A 19,159-nucleotide genomic window follows, 5' to 3' on the forward strand; every position below is an offset into this window, starting at 1 on the left:
AAGCCACACCCACTTCAAAATCCTTTTTATTTTTACATCTCAGGCAGTGATGTAACAAAGGACTCAAACTAGCCAAATTACATGAACAAGAACAATGACTGATGGCCTGTCAGTCCATCAGTCATTGTAGAGGTCTAGCCAACTTAGTAACAATTATAGCAATTGCACAGCCGTTTAGTGAAATGGTGAACATAACTATCTAAACAGACAAAAGAAATACAATCTCCTTCTGATTCAGACAGAAGACCCACTTCTTCTTAGCTATAAGAATTAACCGTGCCTGATGACCACTCCCTGAATAACCACAACATAAAAATGCAAGAAGACAAAGAAGTTTATTTAAACAAAAAGAGTTGAGGGTAAATTTATGTATGAATACAAGCATATGTGTAAATGTGTGTGTAAGTAGAAAAAGTAAAAATGTCAGGACAAATATGAAAAAAACACGGACTAGCCAAGCCCTAGGCCTTGAAGGAGAAAAAACACCGGAAGCACTCGAACCAAAAAAGAAGCAACTTCCGAGGCCTGGGCATCGCAGTCTTTTAAACGTGAGGGCCCAGGTGGCTTCAATCAAATTAGGTGATACCAATCAGGTCTAGAGGAAAGACAGACACACGTAACACCTTCAAATTCAAATTTAGGGATTCCGTGCTTGGCAAAGGTGATGTTTTATATTCCATGCATTTTGGAATCATTGATACTCCTTATCATGGAACTTTAAAATTCATCACCAACTGTAAACCATTGCACCCTGTATGCTCGGGTTGCCTGGCCTGTACTAGGCACCCATAGAAGTCACTGGTACTAAAATTATGACTAAACTATCTGAAAAATGATTTGAAACTTGCTAAGCTGATCTCTTTAAATATTTTTAATTAAAACATATTGTGCAACATACCATATTTATGATATTCATTTTCACATTTTTGCTGTGTTTCGATGTAGGTTTTCTGTTTGTAACTTTGTGCATTTGACTTGAGGCTGCTGCTGATGATCAGCACCATGCAAGCCAGCTAGTTTTGAATACCAGATACAGTGAAATAAAAATAGGTATAATGTGGAATAAAAAACTTGGCCTGTATAGTAGCTTCACCTGTAGTACTAATGCGAGCCAGCAAATGTTCACTATTATCATAGATGTAGTGTCTCTAGCTATGGTCACTCAACATCTAACTCACTACAAGTTCTCCTTAGACTACACCTCAATCTTGTGCACATCCCAATTAAATAATCACCTGAAGGCCGAACAAAAGACTCAAAATTGTAAGGCCTTTGTGTCAAAAAATTAATAGAATATTCTACCTCTTCCATCTCCATTGTAGGATTCACCTAGTTGTACGATGGAATGTAGCAATCTCACTCTAAGGACTAACTTATGCAAAGTCAATTTTTCATTTCAATCAAGTTTTTGAGATGGACGTGGCTGATAATGTTACAAAAATGAGTTAAACTCTGATTATATGCATTTATTTTTTAAATGGACAAAATACAATTGCCAAATAATTTTCCCACACATTATTTCACTGGGAGTGCTAACTTAAATGCTGAAACTAAACTGTCGAAATTCCCAAGTAAATCTCCCCAATTCTTCCTTCCTGTGGACCACATTTGGCTGGAGAGAACAGGCTGTTCATAACGCTTCTAAATGATTCTGCGAACACAATGGGTGGCGTAAAAATCTGAATCCCCTTAATTCCAAAAGAACATGCGAGTGTTATTCATAAGAGAGAGAGAGAGAGAGAGAAAGAGTTTACTCAAACTTGGACAAGTTCCATACATTCCAATTGCATCCAGTGATCTGTTATAACTTCCTATAATGCTAAACCTATTCTTTATTTTTGGAGCACAACAGCATTAAACATTCAATCTGTGGTATTTGACAGTTTTTCTTGGCTGTACTTCTTGCAAAAAAACTCTCTTGTCATGGGCACAGAACATGCTGCTTTAAACCAAGCACTGCAGGTTCAAGCTTCATCATGTTTAAGGGTTGATTGTAGCAATGAGATTGGCAGACCACAGCACTTAAATTACATAGACAAGAGTGTCTGAACCGTGCTCTGCTGTTGAAGTGTTGGGGACTATTGGGTATTAGATAAAGATAAATATCCAGCAGAAGATAAGGCAAACATGATAAAATCCAATAAGGGCTCTTAACACAAAGGCAAGAAAAACAGTGCCGTAGTGAATACCACATGTTTTGTGTGGGACCAGTGAGTAAAAGGTCACAGCTTGGCTTTTGTCAGAGGGGCCAGCTCGTAATCTCTCTCTCCGAGAACTAGCACCCAGGCCAAGCTACTAACACTCTGGCAAATAGCAAGTTTCAAAAGACCTCAACAAACTCATAGGTAGAACTTAGGAGACTAAAACTGAAGGTTGAAAACACAGTCAATCGAATAAACATTGCTTTTTATTTCCTTCTATTTCATATCCTGGATTCATGTAAAATCCTATCCATATATCTAAAGCAAGGAGAGAAAAACTTTAAACCAAATGAGCCTTAAACATTAGCGCTAGGCGTTTAAGCACACATTAAGACTAGGATCTGTATTAGTAAAATGTGTAAGAATTAGATTATAATTTTAGCTCATTGCAGACAAGGTCATCTATGATCCCAGATAAGCACTCTTACACTGAAAAGCTTTAGAAAAGCAAATAAGCATGAGGGCCTATTTCATCCAAAGATGACTTGGGAGCTGGCCGGGACATCAAGATCATATCTCCGAACTTTTCCATCAGTTTATTCCTGACTCTACGGGTGGCTGTTGGAAAGAAACACATTTTCATTTGGGTTGGATAAAGTGAGGGCTGTAGCCAGCAGTGTTTCTGGGTGGTAGACTGCATGAGGGGTTTGGGAGACGACCTTTCCCCACTGATTCTTCTTATTGTTGACAGCTGTATGGCTACAACACCAGCTTCCAGATATCCGCAGGTGCCTGGCGAAGCACAATCTATCCCCACACCACCCACACAAACACTCCCCTAGAACTCACTTCCATTTTGGGTTAAGCGCTTGCTGCTGCCCTCTTTCTGCACAGATATGTATCTCAGAGACACATGGACAACATCTGTCCATCACACTGGTGGAATACAGGACAGCATTAGCATCACCTTGTACACAGGCATAAAAGCATGGTGTGACTACAGTAGCTTAAATTTGTTGCAGAGAGCAGCAATTAGTCTTAATCTTGCTCGGACAGTTGAACACGGAGGAGAAATCATTGTGGTGCTTTAGGATAAAGGGATGAACCAGGGAAGCTGCCCCTGCTGTAATGGAGAAGTGGCTGGAGGCAGTATGTCTGCTCTGGTGCTGACAGCCTGGCCGCCCCGGCACAGATCTCTGCGGTTAACTGATAACCTTCAAAGTGGATGGTGGCACTTTTTATCTGGTCTGGGGACAGACCTGGTTATTGTTTCCCCCAAGGCACTGGAAGTACCTGAGATGGGATGAAGGCGCAGGCTACTTTTCAGCAGTTCTTTGACATGAGAAAGAGGCTGTGCACGCTTGATAATTGATACTGGTTAAGTTTTATGGCTGTGTGTTCTGAAAGGCCAGGTGTCTGAACGCTGTTATTTATGCATCTCTATTATAAGCAGATAAGAGCCCACGCATTAAAGCTGTTCCAGACTGAGATGCGTTCTCAGGTGTCTGGGGAGAGAAATAAAGTACTGTAGTGGATGTTTGCTGGACAGGACATGGTTTTGAAAACTGCTTTAATCTAAAAGAAGACCTATGGCACATTTGCTTTGGAAAGCCGCTGAATTGCATTCCGGGACTGGAGGTCCCTCTAAAATGGAAAGCTTACCGGGAGTTCCCTGTTCTGTTTAATATAATGAGCCATTTACACTGTAGTAATGTACACAGATTTAGTAGACACACCTAACCAGAGTGACTTGTAAATATCAACAGGGGAAAGGTACTAGCCACTCAAGAAAAAAAAAAAGCTAAGGCGTCTCAAACTTTCTACAATAAACCTGCCAAGATCATTTTTTCCACAAGATAAACAGTGTATGGCCAATGAAAGCACATGGATATTATTTTCAGACTCTAAGGGCCCTATTTTCGCAGTCAAGGTGGAACGGCAAAACCAACAGTAAAGCACAATGCTTACAAATGAAGGCATATACCATTTGATTTTGGTATTTTTGTGACTAAAAACAGTTGTGCACCGGCAGTGCAGCTGTAAAAGGGGTTAGTTTAAGAGGAATAAATAACGTGGTGACAGAGAGATATAAATTATGTGCCAACGTGGTGGAAGTTTGGTTTGAAGTATTGTTTTATTATTGTTTTATGTCATTTGTTTTAATCATTTGCAATAGTAAAACTTGTTTATAGACTGTACTACTTTTTGACTTTGCCACACTATTTAAGGGACACAATGCATATTGTCAACTTCCATTATATTTAATTGAAACTCTATAGCTATTGTAATGAATAAAACCTGTAAGAAGCCTGAAACAGCATGCCATGCACCATTATGCCTTATCTATATAGCTGTGACATAAAAGGGTCTTCAAGCATCAAATCAATTTAAATCCAATAAAATAAATCTTCCATTTAAAAGAAATGTAAATGCAATCAAAATCAACATTAGGGACAAGAGGGATGTCTCAGCACTATTGCTAAATGATACAATTACAAAACAAAGTGGTGGATATAAAGTTGTATATAAACTGAGTTGTAGTGAAATGCAAGATGCACTTAAACCATAGCTATATTCAAAGAATGACAAATATGTAATCTCCCTGGATTATTGAAACAGCTGTACAGGGTTCATTAGCAGCACTTTCAGACACTTACAAAAACATAAAACACTGGAAAGGAAACAACCGATTCAAGTCTTCTGCAACTGGAGTTTTCAGAGAGCAATTTTGCCTGAGGAAATGGGTCAAAACATATTACTGCTCCTCTGATTTATATGAAACTGGATATTATTTATTTGTATGTTTTCTGTTGTACACATTTTTACTGTTTAATCCTGTTAGGTAGCATACTTTAAGACTGGGCTCTACCAATAAACTTTGCTTTCTGACAAACAATTTTCAAAAACAGCCAATCACTGAAATGGAGCATTTTCATAAAGTATGATGTTGGGGAAAAAAAACAGTTCTGAACAGACCTACAGCTGGCTTTATTACTGGTTAGTTAAAACAACAAATGCATTATTAGACACCAAAACATGCGTAGCGACCAATACTTTTATTGATATAAACATGCATTAATATAAGCACCGAACATGCATATCCTATTTTGGTTCCCAACCCATATTGACACAAACAGTCTACTGCAAACCACAAAACTATCAAACTGGGCAGGATTACATTATCAATTTCATTCATACTCAGGTACATCTGTGCAAATTTGTCACCAAAATTCAGGCCCTCAATGTCTCTGGGAATATAAATGTTTGGTTTTTAAACGGAAGATTCTCACTCTCCATGAGCGGTTTCAGTTTGCAGAAAGCAGGGAATGTGTGATCATGACACACCCAAATCTCATGTGATTGGGAGATACTGATGTTCAGACCCTAATTATGAAACTTTCTGGACCAATTCCATACATCCTTGACACTCCTCTGCAGTTTTAGTTGTATGATTGGCTCGTGTGATGGCACAGACTTACTTATGGAAGCTGGTGCAGTGTGCATATATGCGCAGTTTATCCCGGATCACTCGGCCTGGGCGTGGTTTTCGCTGTAGCCCAGCAACGTGCACCGCCAGGACCCGGGGACCCACCAGCTGTTTGAAGAGCAAGGACAGCCAGTAATCCTGCAACACCAACACACAGATAGGCCACACATTTAAAAAAATATGCTTCTCTGGGAAAATGTTTAGTGGGAAGTGGGAAGCAGCAAGCATGTACAAATGAGTCTGGACCAACTTGACTGTTTGCAGAGTAAGTTCAACAACAACAAAAAAGTTTTCCTGGATTGATTATAAATATTTTATGAGGAAAATATAAGTTATATTACCTTCCATTCAGACACACACAATAAAAAGTATGCAACTACAAGCCCCCAAAAAAGAATAAACATTGTTTCACGATAAAGATCCTTCATGCTATTATTATAAAAAGAGCTGGCAAGCTCAAGATTGAATACGTTTTTTGTTTTTTTGCACTGTGATAACAAGTGATTTTTTGTTCATTATTAGCTTAACAATTCCTTGAATGAAGGCCACAAGATACAATAGGAACACCGCTTATAGCTGAAATAATAATGCTTTATGTTGCTTTGTAAGAATGTCACACTAAATTATTACAAATTTGCAAATAAAACATTTTTGTTTAATGAAAAAACCTTTGGTTGGTGGAAATGATCAAACTGCTTTATGCTTTCATTCATTCATTCATGCTGCAAGTTCCACAAAAGTTGTATCTGAGCAGAGGAGAACACGTCTGAAAGCTCCTTCTGCCTTCACATTCGTTGTGGCTGACAAGAGGTGAAGACTGAGTGCAGAGCAGCAGGGGGAGTGTGGAGCTGGCCTGGGTCACTCTCCTGAAATAGATGAGTGATTAAGGCCTACAAACTAAGGGGGCCCCTTGGGGATAATAAAGATTACCTTACCTTACCTTACCTGAGGACAAACTGGCACTGCTGGAGCTCAAGGGCAGGCACACTGACTCAACTCAGTCATTCACTGTCTGGTTAACCTACAGGACTACTTGCTCTCGGGAGGTTGATTTTTTTTAAAAAACACAGCTATTCAGTTGAATGTAAAAACATGAATGTATGACATCAATGACATTTTAATACCACAACCCCACATAAAGCAAACTGTTAATGCTCCTTCAAAAAGGGAGACTTGTAGAAGTAGTTTTTTCAAGTGGCCTCCTTAATGATCTCTCTAACCTGGTCTAAAAATCTCTGCACTAACAGAATCAAAATAAAACAAAATGAATAACATAGCACAATTTGGTACAGCACAGAAAATAGTGTAAACAAACAAGAAACCCTTGTCAAAACTTTCAAGAATATTCTGGTGACAGGACCATGGCAATAATTTGTCAATGGAACACCAATACATTTTTACTGTTATTCAGAGATTACATTTAATATACATCCTTGTATTAATTTGATGAATGAACCCAAATATTTCACATGAAATGTTTTGTTACTATTTTATTTGTTACATTTATTGTTTGTTGTGAATAATGGCCAGGCGCCTTTTTTTCCCTCCCTTTTGAGCTATTTCAGCTAAGTGCGCTAGTCTTGGCAAACCCACCACCTCCAACCAACACTGTAATATTGTCTTTGTTAATATGCCATGGACACAACATGAATATATTCAGGGGGAATATTAACACAAATTTCAAAGAAAAATCCATTTAGCAAGGACCTAGTACACCAGAGACAAAAATATGAACAAATGCGGATGGGGATAACAAACATTTGTTTATTTGCAGCAACTGGCCTGCAAGTCACCTCTTTAGCACAAGAGATCTTTACTCTCTTTGCCTCTTACAAGCTCCCAGATTCAACACCTACTGTAATAGGGAGGTTCAGAACAACTTGAGCTTCGGAACATTCTCAGGCAGTGCTGCATATGGCAGCATTTAAAGGCTTCTTTCTTCCCCCCACAGTAGCTTTAACTTAATTTTCAGCCTAATACCATTCAAACATTGCAGAATACAGTACAGCTTGGCTGATGGCAGGGAGAAATGTATACAAGCCAAAAAATGTTTTACTTTGCATGAATATTATAATTTCATGTAGAAAAATACTAATCAAAGAAATACATGTTTGAGCAGATTGAAAAATTTCCAACCATAAGATACATTAGACTGCTCAATTATGTTGGTATGAACTAATTCATATAAGGATTTGTAATTATTACAGCTTGATAAAATTGTAAATTGTAGACCAGGTCTGAGCAGGTGGGTGATGAGGGTGCCATTCGCTGACTTGACCAACACAAAAACTGCTATGTGCTGCCCTAAAATTGTGCATGGCAAGTCTCAAAATTACCAAATGGCTCATGTGCATCAAAATCCAGAATAAAAATACCACTTCACCAGTGCAACAGCATGCAACATACCACAAGTCAGCAGGAAAATAGAGCCCAAAGTGTCAGATATAAAAGTTGACATGAGTTTCCAAAGCAAAATGAGACAATTCAATTCCAAAGAGGCTAAATAGTCTCCGCCTGAATTGCAGGTACGTTGGTCACAAAAAGTCAGAATGATTTCTAATGGCAAAAGGAGCAGTGTAGAAAACTATGACAACATATGCCAAACATGGTAACTGTCTCAGCGAAGAGGAACAGTGTTTACAAGTCAAAGCTCACCAACAAGGGATTGTGAAGGTGAAGGTAGTGGAAGGATGATGATTTTGGGCTGTCCAGGTCCTTTGGCTGTTTTGTAGTCAACCTAGATGCCTCACAATCATTGTGTCCACCATGAATTACTTTAGAGAAATTCTCGAGAGAATAATTCTCAAAAAAAAAAAGTGAGATCATCTGTCCGACAGCAAAAGCTTGGTTGAAAGTGGATCATGCAAGAGGACAATGATCTGAAGCACACTAGTCAAGCTACAACTAAATGGCTGAAAAGGAAAAGAATCAGGGTTCTGGAATAGCCAAGACAAAGCACAGACCTCGACCCCATTGAGATGTTGTAGCAGGACCTAGAGAGAGCTGTGCTTCAACAAACACCCTCAAGCATCGATGTGCTGAAGCAGTTTTGGGGAATGTGCCAGAATTCCTCTGATGCGATGGAAGAGACTGATAAAACCTCTTACAGAAAACGATTACTACAGGTAATTGCTGGAAAAAGGTTCTACAAGCTACTGAACCAAGAGGTGCACTTAATCACAGAAGGTTTCTGCATGTTGGCTTATTTTTGGTTGAATAAACTATTTGACACGCACCTCTCCTCACTGTTCAACCACTTTTCTGTGTCGCACAGCATGTGCGTGAAATGCTGTCTTCACCTTTTTCAGACCCACTTTCACTGAGTTGATCTGATTCTTTAGAAAAACATTAACACGTAACGGCCTGAAAAGTGGATTTATAATTGTGAACTGTACTGCTTTCTCCAGGCTTAGGGCAGAGGTATTCAGATGTATGGCATGTGTAACTAGATTTATCGAGACCAACACCTTGTCCTTTCAAACACAGCACAGCCATTTGCAAGAGAAGAGAAATGTCCCTTTATCTAATGGTAGTACAGCACTGTCTATTTATATTCAAGGAGACTGAAGACAGGTCTGCCTCAGCTACAAAAATTCTGGTAATATAATTCCATTTGTAGACGATTTCAGAAAGTTTCTTCTTCACATGAGTAGAAGAAAAAGGTTTTTCAAACTAAATGCACTTCTGAAGTGTCAGGTTCTTGCAAATTCAATAAAGAAAGCAGATGCTATCGAACTGAAAATCATTTGAACTATCTCTAGACTCACAGAGAGTACTAGTTTGGACCACAACATACAGAGTTCTGGAATGTTTTCTTAAGCCTGGGCAGAAAAACAAAGAAACCCAAAATAAGTGAGGTTGCAAAGGATGCAATCAAAGAACATTTCAATACATATGATTCACTTGAAGAATATTGAATTAAAAACAAATAAAGTCCCATGACCTATAACAGATGTTTAAAATACAAAAAAATACAAAAAAATAGGCACTGTATTTCCATTTCAATGCATTTTATATGAATGTGTTCATACCTAAAATACGTTTGGCAGTTCGGTCCCGAAAACTGTGAACCACTGAGAGCTGCCATTGTTGTACTCTCTGACAGTCTACAGAAGTGCCCTCCTCTCAAGCTGGTCCTCAGGACAGTTTATTGAACATCTGAAGCATTACTGCTCAACAACAGCGGAGGCATTGTTACAGTGTAACACAGCAGCTCATAACCTCACGAGTGCAAGCTGAGGCAGTTCTCCAGTGCAGAGCATGACAAAGCGTTTATGAACACAGAAAGCAGAGCCAAGTGTGCAGCCAGATGCCACTATTTTTTTTATCCTGCAGAGGACTGCACATCTCAGGCAGCTGGCGCAAACAGGCAGCAGAGCATTTGGTATTGCCTGATAAGTTGGGGATATACCCTGCAAATTGAAATCCTCCCTGGCTGATGCTACAGTCAATTGGTTTTGGTGGTATGAGTGATACACAGGAATTCTGATTTTCTGAGCTGAATTTACTTAAACAGAAAAATGATCCATTTTCAGTGACATTTGTTAACCATATCATTGTACTTTGACTAAGTAATGTTTCTGCACTCATATTTAGGAATGCCTGTTGGATTGACATCCACACATCTTGGCCCTCCTCCAGCAAAAAATAAAAAATTCAGCAACATCACCAGCACACAGTACTTGCTATACCAAGCTATGATACCAAGCTGGGTGGCGAAAAACAACACCATACTATGAACGTCACCATGCTTGACAATAGGGATGGTGTTACCTGGGGAATGGGCTGTGTGCAGATTATGCCAAACATAGCATTTTAATTTTTGGTCAAAAAAACTCAACTTTAGTCTCAACAGAGGTCTGTCACATGGCTTCAGGAACATTCCAGGCATGACCTAATGTTGGTGTATCTCAAAAGTGGCTTCCGTTTTGCCCCTCTCCCAAAGAGGCCAAATGTGTGAAATGCAGAAGAGCTTGTTGACCTGTGGTGTTTCTGCCATTTCAACCAATGAGTCCTGAAACTTTTTCAGTGTTGTAACTGGTCTCTTGGTCACTTCTCTGACAATTCCCTTCTCACCCAGTAACTCAGCTCGATAGGATGGCCCGAACATGGCATTGTCTACATTGCGCCATATTCTTTCCATTTTGTTACAATGAACAGTGAATACAATGGACAATGCTCCTAGGGAGGTTCAAAGCTATTCCAATCTTTTTATAACCTTCTCCAGCTTTTTGCCTCCTAACAACTTCAATTCGAAGTTCCACAGGCAGTTCCTTGGTCATCATAACATTATGCAGCTGAACGCAGGTGGATTTTAAATCAACACAGGTGGAGCTTGGTAACACATTTAGTGTGATCTCTCTCTTACTGAACTACAGCGATTAGAGAGACACATAGTAGTGAATGGCAGGGTACAAAATCAGACAGTGGAAAAAGCAGGGTCACAGATATAGCACATTATATAAACTAAATGTACACGGTTTTTCATGTTATGTAGTTCTATATATAACAAATAAAGATAAGAGCTATAATATAGAACTGAAGCACTGAATAATTGACTAAGCTAGATTTTCATTCATGATCAGTTGAAATGAATTCGTTTGTACTCAAACTGTACAACTAAACATCGAAGCCAGAGCAAAATGTTTATTTTTTCCCAGGGGCTTTCATAAACAGCAAGTGCTAAAGTCAAAGCAATTCCTGCTTGAATATTGCACAGAACAAGAACCAGTTCCTAAAAGATTCTGAAGACCACAGCTTTTCTTGCAGAAAAGAAGACCTGTTAACAGTCAGAGAAATCACAGAGTTCAACACAGGAACCACCACAATGGCACCCAAGAACAACCATTAATGAGTGCACGAGGAAAATACATTTGAAAATGATCAGGTTACTATTTCAAAGACTTCCTAATTTAACTCTAAGGAAAAAATTCCAGGGTGGGTAAAATGTGTTCTGGTTTTGACATCAGTTGCTTTGAATCAAAGAAAACTGGATGTTCTTTTTGTGGTGCACCCCTTTGCTTTATGACCCAACAGGAGGGATGGCACAGATACTGCTAGAGAGATACAGGGGCCGAGTGACTGGGGGGAAAAGGAAGGGGTGAGGCAGGAATTGGGCCGGCTGGCCACGTGTGGGGGGGGGGGGGGGGGGGGGGTTGGTTTTGGCTGGGTCCAGTGTTGTCCTGTATGGGGGATTAAAGAGAACAGACAGGGACATAAATTTGCCTCCAAGCTGACAGGTTGGGGCTGTTAGGAATTCTCACAGTGGGATGCCTGGCTGCTTCCTCAGACACCCAGCCATGTTAAAAGCATTGTGATCCCAGCAGGGGGAATGCTCCTGGAACAAACTGAAAAAACGGACCAGGGTGGTTGAAGAAAATGTCAAACCCACAAAATTGCAACATATCTTCATCAGAAAATAAAATTATTTTGTTTTAAAGGACTGCAACATGTACGCAGGCCCTCAGAAACATGCACGTTTTTAGCCTCACAATTTAGAGACCTCATGTTGCTGTAGATTAAGATGTTCAATTTTAACATAACCAATGCACACTTCTATTGTATTTTTACAGCTGCCATGTGAATTACAAGAAGAAGATAAGTAAAATCTAAAATATTTTCAAAACATTTTTTGTGTAAATCCCACCAGATTAAGCACACTGCTTCCTCACTCATGGCCTTGGGTTAAGTGAGACATTCTACACGTTATTTTTGTGAAGCAGAAACTCTTTTATAAATCATTTTTATTAACTTGGCAGAAATGCATTTATGCAGAGCTCTTGCTAAGGGCAGCTTACCAGGAAACTCTCTTGCATGTTTTTCCTAATAAACATGTATGCTCCACAAAGTAAGGTGCTACTACTATCCCTGCCAGGAAGTAAAAATTTGGTGTCTTGTGGCACCAAAAAAAAAAAAAAAAAACAGGGACGAGAGTCAGTACTCTGTCAAGGCTCATCAGCTTGCCTGAAGGTTAGTTTGCTTGTTTACATCATTTTAAACAAAAAATTCCTCGACTAGAGAGACTGGCACTTTAATTTAAGAGCTGTGTTCAAGCCACTGGGTTTCATGGGCATGGGCATGATGCTTACTTACTGTAAATGGAAAAAAAAGTAATAGTTCGCACACAAAAATAGATTTTCCAAGTTCACATTATACAGTTAAAAAAATAAATAAATAAAAATGCAGAGTACACATCTTACACAATATCAATGTTCAATGTCAATGACAATGTTCATTTCAGCATGTTTACTGGTTTTAACACACCAGACCATGCAAAGATACTTAGAACTTGCCATTTCACTTTTCGCAGTGTAGTTTGACAAGGATTGATTAAAAATTAGGTGAAATTAGAGAGTGCAGTCAACCACATGGCCTTGGCCTATAGCACTTCTACAGACAGTCTTTGAGAGTTGTGGCAGAACATAATTTCCACTTAATTTAGCAATAGGCATGGAATTTAGCAATAGGCATTTTTAAATTAACTTTATCTCCATGAAAAATGTATGCACCTAGAACTTCTCAGGCAGCAATAGGCATCTTGGATATGGTAAGGACTTAGAACTAAGAAAACACATCCCCACACACCTAGAGGCAATTCCTGGCATGCCTGGCAAAGTTTTCATGTGGCCAAGTTTGCAAGAATTCTGCAAAGATGTGCCTGGAAACTGACACTGACACACTACGGGAAAACTGACTACATGTCACTAATTTCAGTAGTCTCACCTCTGCACCCAAAGGAAGAGTGTGCATTAGCAAAACCACAGGATCAGAAACACCAGGAGCAATCTGTCCTTGTTTGGGTAATGGCAATGGCAATGCAGCAATATAATATCCCATTCAATCATGAAAGGACTAAAGGAGAGAGAGCAGGACTAGAAAGAAAGCCTGTGCGCTGGCTGGCTCTATGTGGAGCTCCTGCCTTATACTGAGTTTAACTAGGAGAGGGCAAAAAAACAACTTTCTCCTAATCCAGACAGTCAATCTGCTCTAGAATGTGTACAGTAATTGTCACATTAGAAATAAACTGTAGGCAATTAGTGAGTGCAGATGTATTTGTTATAGAGAGTTAAGTACAGTGGTAAAGTAAATAAGGTATTAACTAATCTGCACGATTAGCAATTTTTGTTTTGCCAATGCTCCTCCCAGGCTTTGTAGGCAGCAGTGGTGTACAGCGCACAGTCCAAACAGTTTCAATGACTACCTGTAGAGTCGATTTCAATTTCTGTGTGACCCAGCCAGTAATATGCTGGCAGTAGATGGACAATACTAGAAGTAAAACCTGGGTTTTTTTTGGGAAAGGAGGGGGTTGTGTCAGGGCTGGACAGTGACATTACTGACTGTAGGTCTTTGGTGGCTGCCCATGGAATGCTGGGAGCTCATGTTACACGTCTCTCAGCGGTTGGCTGTTCCACACAGGGGGCACACATGCCAAAGGGGAGGGGTGGCTATGCCTCTAACACAGGACTAATGTTTCACTACAGCACTCCCCAGCTCCCCAGCATTCAACACCATTAACTGGCTTTCATCTCAACCAACAGCTCCCACGGGAAAAACTGCAAGGTGCTAGAGCACACAGGCAAACAGGTAGAAGGGAGACCTGTCCCTAATCTGCCCTGACTGTCTTTACCTGACCATGCCTCTACGGCACTGGGACTGTTGCTGCTTATTGAAGGTGACAGAAATGTTTGGTGCCCTGGCCAGAATTAATTTTCACTCACAGGTGCATGCATTATTTTTGTTTTGGTGTAAATTAACAGGGTGAGCGAAATGAACAACAATGTCAGAGCAAGGATAACAATACAAAAATATAAATACAATCTAAATATAAATAGTGTGTAGCACAAATACTATACAAAATATTATAATTATTATAGGTTGGACCCCACAGGCTCTATGTATAAAAAAGTGCTGTAATTTCTACACTGTGACACCAAAATGTATAACAATACCCTTTAATAAAAGATAACAATCTGAACTTCAACCACATGTGAATTGTTTGATTACAAATCTAAAATTGTGTAAAGTTTTGAGACCTTGAAATGGATGAACTGGAAGGGAGCATAAACTTTTGCACCGACCATATTTATTCTTATTTCAATCTGTGATATTGAACAAATAAAAAAGCACCATAAAAATTTACTGAAATACGTCATGTTTAAGTTTGTTCCCTGCAGAGGTTGCGCTGACTTCTTTTCACCGAAACCTTTGTATACAGAATTTAAAAGATGATATCTATTTTTTTAAAAGGAGAACAGACGGTCTGCTCTCCTTGTGTATTTCTTTCTGTTTGTTCAGATGGGGGAAAGCAGAAAGCTACAGATAAAGATCAGCTCAGAAAGTGCCATGGCGGGAAAGTGAACCAGCAACCACACAGGGAGATTCCCATTTGAGCTGACAGTCAGCCACAACTTAAGACTTTATAAGGCATTTAAAATGTGAATTTAGGACAATTATAAGACTTTAAAAAAAGACCCACAGAAACCTAGAATACTGAGTCTAATAGAATAATAATTGAAACTCACAGGTAAAGGATTGAAGTGCTGGTCCACTAGATGGTTGTACCCATAGTCAAAGAAGGAATGTCGAAGGACAACATCAATCCCCTGCATGGCAGCCATGCCTAGAGTGTTCAGCCATCTGGATGCAAGGAGGGAACAGACAGCATGAAAACACAAGACTGAAGAAGCCTAGGTGTTCTGGAACACTTTGTGTTTTAAAGGGATAATTCATTTTGGTATAGCACAAGTAATTTTGTGGAGCTTAGCCCATTGTGTTTGCATACAGTAGCATGAGTACTAGCAACATCGGCTGTCCCTGCTGACTGTTAACAGAATCGCCGTTTCCTCCCAGTGGTCTTATTCCCAATTCATTCCCATGAATGTGCTATACCAAAGTGAAATATCCCTTTAAGGCGTTGAATATGAGTACTGAGTGTGTGCAGGCTTGGAATGAATTCACCAAATAAAACAGCAGTAGTACTGCAGTATAATGTTTAGGGATGTTGTATTTGTGATTCCCAGGGAACACACTGCAGTTGTATCCTTGAGCAAGTCATTAATGTGAATTGCTTCAGGAAATACCCAGCTGCATAAATGGATTGCATTGAAAAAATGTCCTAAAGCCATGCAAGTCAATCTGTATAAAAGTGTCTGCTAAATGCTAAAACCTGACACACTGAATTCAGTTTTGATGAGCAAGTTTAGGCCCCAGGGTGTGGTACTCACAGAAATCCCGCTGCGTATGTATCTGAGAGATTGTTGGTGCCCGCCGCCCATGCTGGCCCCACTCCACCCAGCCACACCTTCTTACCAGGAGTGTGTGTCTTCACAACCTGGGACAGAGGACCAGTTCACATTAGCACACTATCGTTGTCACGCCTACCAGGTCAAGTCTGCCAGGTCAAGCCTAAAGAAACTCAAAGAAATAGTTCACCTATGTTGTATGTCTATAGTCATGCCAGTCACATTAAGCCTGCAGTAGCTTAGTACAGTTTGGGCCGAATGTGCCTCATATGCCTCATCCCAAAGACTGGGCTGAATTTAATCAAATGAAGCTTGTATTTTTTTATTTTGCTGGAATATTAGTATAGTAGTCTGACATTTGCAGGTTGTACATTAGGATTTTTATGCTTACTATCCAACTTTTGAATGTTATTGCAGCACAAAGAAACTTTATACTGTATATACAGTGTGGTGAGATGAACATTTTAACCGGGGATGATCTTCATGAAGCAGAGGTACTGTGGCTAACTATTTTAACCAGGTTATTGTAGAATTAATTGCATGAAATACTGTTACCCAATGACATAGTTAATTCTAATGTTAGCAGTTGCAACAAATTGAGTAAGATGATATTCTTCTGTTTAGTAAATTAGGAAAACAGATTAATAAAGTGTAGGTTGACTGCTGGCCTCAGCCACTGTTAGGTCTTGGAGGCACAAATATCACTTTAAATCCTGAATGCATACTTTATGTTAACACCATACTTCTATTGAGCACTGTCCACTAATGCCACTGACATCCATATTTTGATGACAAGCACCCTCGTCCATGCCCCCACCCATTTACCCGGACTGACCCCAGGAAGACCAAGGGGATTAAAAGGGGAAAAAAACACAGACTCAGACAAGGTGTGACTAAAGCCTTGTTGAAGCCCAGAAGTGGCTGTGGAAAATCAACGAGCACTGGCAGACACTAGCTCCCCTTGCCATTAGCACAAGGCTATTCAGCCTAATGTTTAACGGCTGTAGGAACATGTGAATGTTTTATGATGAGAACTGGCTTTCCAGCCCACCTGGACTGACAGTCAAGCAGAAAATGAACAAAAGCTCATGGAGAAGCTGTCTTTGTGGTCAGGTCAGCTGCTGTAACAGAAATTCTAGGTGCACCAGCACTATGAACCGTACTACAAATTTTAATTCAGTGCATATTATGATGGGGAAAAACTGTATGAATACGAAGTCATCTCACAGCTTCAGGCCACAGGAAGTTGTGTATGCCCCAGCGCTAACTCACGGGCTTACTTTATTGGCTTGTAACTCAGGAGTTCGTTCTGGGCCAGCACTTAACCTGGGAAATTTATTGTGCTCTAAAACCAAGCTGACTGAGCAACTAGAGCTCACTGTAAGCAAGGGACAAGCTGCTAGAGGCCTATACATGTTCCATTCGGGAGTTATGTGCCTTTTTGTGATACACCACGCCCATCGCCACAACCCCCCCCCCCCCCACCTCCCTTGGTCAATCGGCCTGAAAGTTGCTCAACTCTACCTTTGGTCATGACCAACGTCCATGCCAAATTTCAGCCTCCTGGGGCGAGAACTGTGGCCGCTACAGTGTGGGACACTTTTGTGGACCAACCGACCGACTGACAGACAAACAGAGCTATAGAGCTGCGGTCGCAGCTAATAAATTTGAAATTATTTCAGTCTCTTTAAAGTGAAAGTTCACTTTTTAACTATTATTTCATTTTTAGTGCATGTTTTTATTAAACCCAGATTTTATGTGCAATGAAGGATATTTTACATATTTGCTGTTTAATGCTGTCATATTTACTGGCTATCCAGTGGGTGGTACAGTATCAGGGAATCTGTGATAAATGTTTTGTTTCCAGAGGTTGCACATATGAACAGGTTAATTTTATGATGTTTCTTTCACATTTATAAACATTATTATCATTTTTTATATTATACTGGTAGTTCTATCCTTCTCAGGTTGTGCACAACATGGGAAATGGTTCCAACTGAACATAGGATTAAACTTTATTTTTGTAGAACAATCAGATCAGATCATAAAATCATTGTACAAGCTAATTTTGTTACTTGAAATATATTTTTGTTAATTCCCCAATACCAGCATATCATCAGAAACTTCTGATGATATGCTATCTAAAATATCCTTTGTTGCACACAGAAACTGTCTGGACCAAGCCAAAAATAAAAACGCAAAAAGGTAATAATATTTACAAAACCCAAGAAAGGGGAATATCAGTTTTACAGCATTGACAAGGAAAACTGCAGATGTTTGACAATTTCTCTTTTTGGTAGCTAACAGTACAAGTACCGACAACAGGACCGTGAAACTCAGATTTACACCTCTCCTTCTTTACGACACTTATTTTTCAGACATGTGGATCTACTTGTATAAAATAACAGCGCATTATCTTCGAAGAGAGCCCTATGAAGAGAGTTTATGCGCTGCAAAACCTGGTGCTGCTCATTAGACGAGTACACAGTTTCCATTCCCATAGGCCAGTTAGGGGTGCGTAGGCAATCCTGTGGAGAGGCTTGTAAACCCTCCCTCCCCTCCTCCCTCCTTCTCCACCTTTCCATGTCACAGGCACCGATCACTTCTCTTCACTTGGCCCATGTGACCAGGCCAGCCTGAAGCTTATTAAGGCCTGGCTTGGAGCTTCCCGCCGGCCCTTAAGGCAGGGATAATAAGACTGAGCATTAATGAGAGCAAGACAGAGTTTATTACCTCCATAGCCCGGACGCACTATTATAATTAGCCTACACTGAAGCCTACACTATGGCGCTAGGGGGCCAACACCAGTAAAAATCTGATCCATCACCTCAGCTTTTGTTTTTGGATCCTGAGGGCAACACACAGGAAAGAAAATAGAGAAGAGGAGACGGCATCCAAATATCCAAATGATTTTTTTCTTCAGTGAAAAAACTTGGCCCTTAAATAAGAGTAATGAAATTTAACCTTCCTGTTGTCCTCAGGTCAAACCAGACCCTTATCTGAGTTTAACAGCAGTGAAAACCCCCAAGTTAAACATTTTCAGCATAAAATTTGAAGACTTTTCCTGGAGTGACCCTACCATTAGAAAAAGTTAAACATTTTTATATTTTTATAAAAAGCAAAACACCATCAGGGTACAAATATTGTCTCATGGGTATTTATTTATTTGTTAATTATGTTTAATATATAAATTTGGTACCCATGGTGGGTAGATGTCCAATTTTTCACCCAAATTTGAAATATACAATTATCTGCAATAGGGTCCAGTCGCGTTAATGCATGAACCCCAC

General features: G+C 39.8%; 1 protein-coding gene across 4 annotated transcripts in view; it reads right to left on the reverse strand.

The window, feature by feature from the left end:
- The window catches only part of hpse2 (heparanase 2), a 101,255-nt gene that overhangs the window by 11,007 nt on the left and 71,089 nt on the right, over nt 1-19,159 (reverse strand). For 3 of the 4 annotated variants that reach the window (XM_035400902.1, XM_035400899.1, XM_035400903.1), the window contains exons 8-10: nt 15,852-15,958; nt 15,150-15,264; nt 5,621-5,775 (exon numbers count right to left, since the gene is read on the reverse strand). In XM_035400902.1, coding sequence (XP_035256793.1) covers nt 5,621-5,775; nt 15,150-15,264; nt 15,852-15,958 — 377 coding nt within the window. The remainder of the gene's footprint in view (nt 1-5,620; nt 5,776-15,149; nt 15,265-15,851; nt 15,959-19,159) is intronic. The other variant, XM_035400901.1, reaches the window with a different exon arrangement.

Source organism: Anguilla anguilla, chromosome 18, assembly GCF_013347855.1.
Source record: "Anguilla anguilla isolate fAngAng1 chromosome 18, fAngAng1.pri, whole genome shotgun sequence".
Taxonomy (NCBI): Eukaryota; Metazoa; Chordata; class Actinopteri; order Anguilliformes; family Anguillidae; genus Anguilla; species Anguilla anguilla.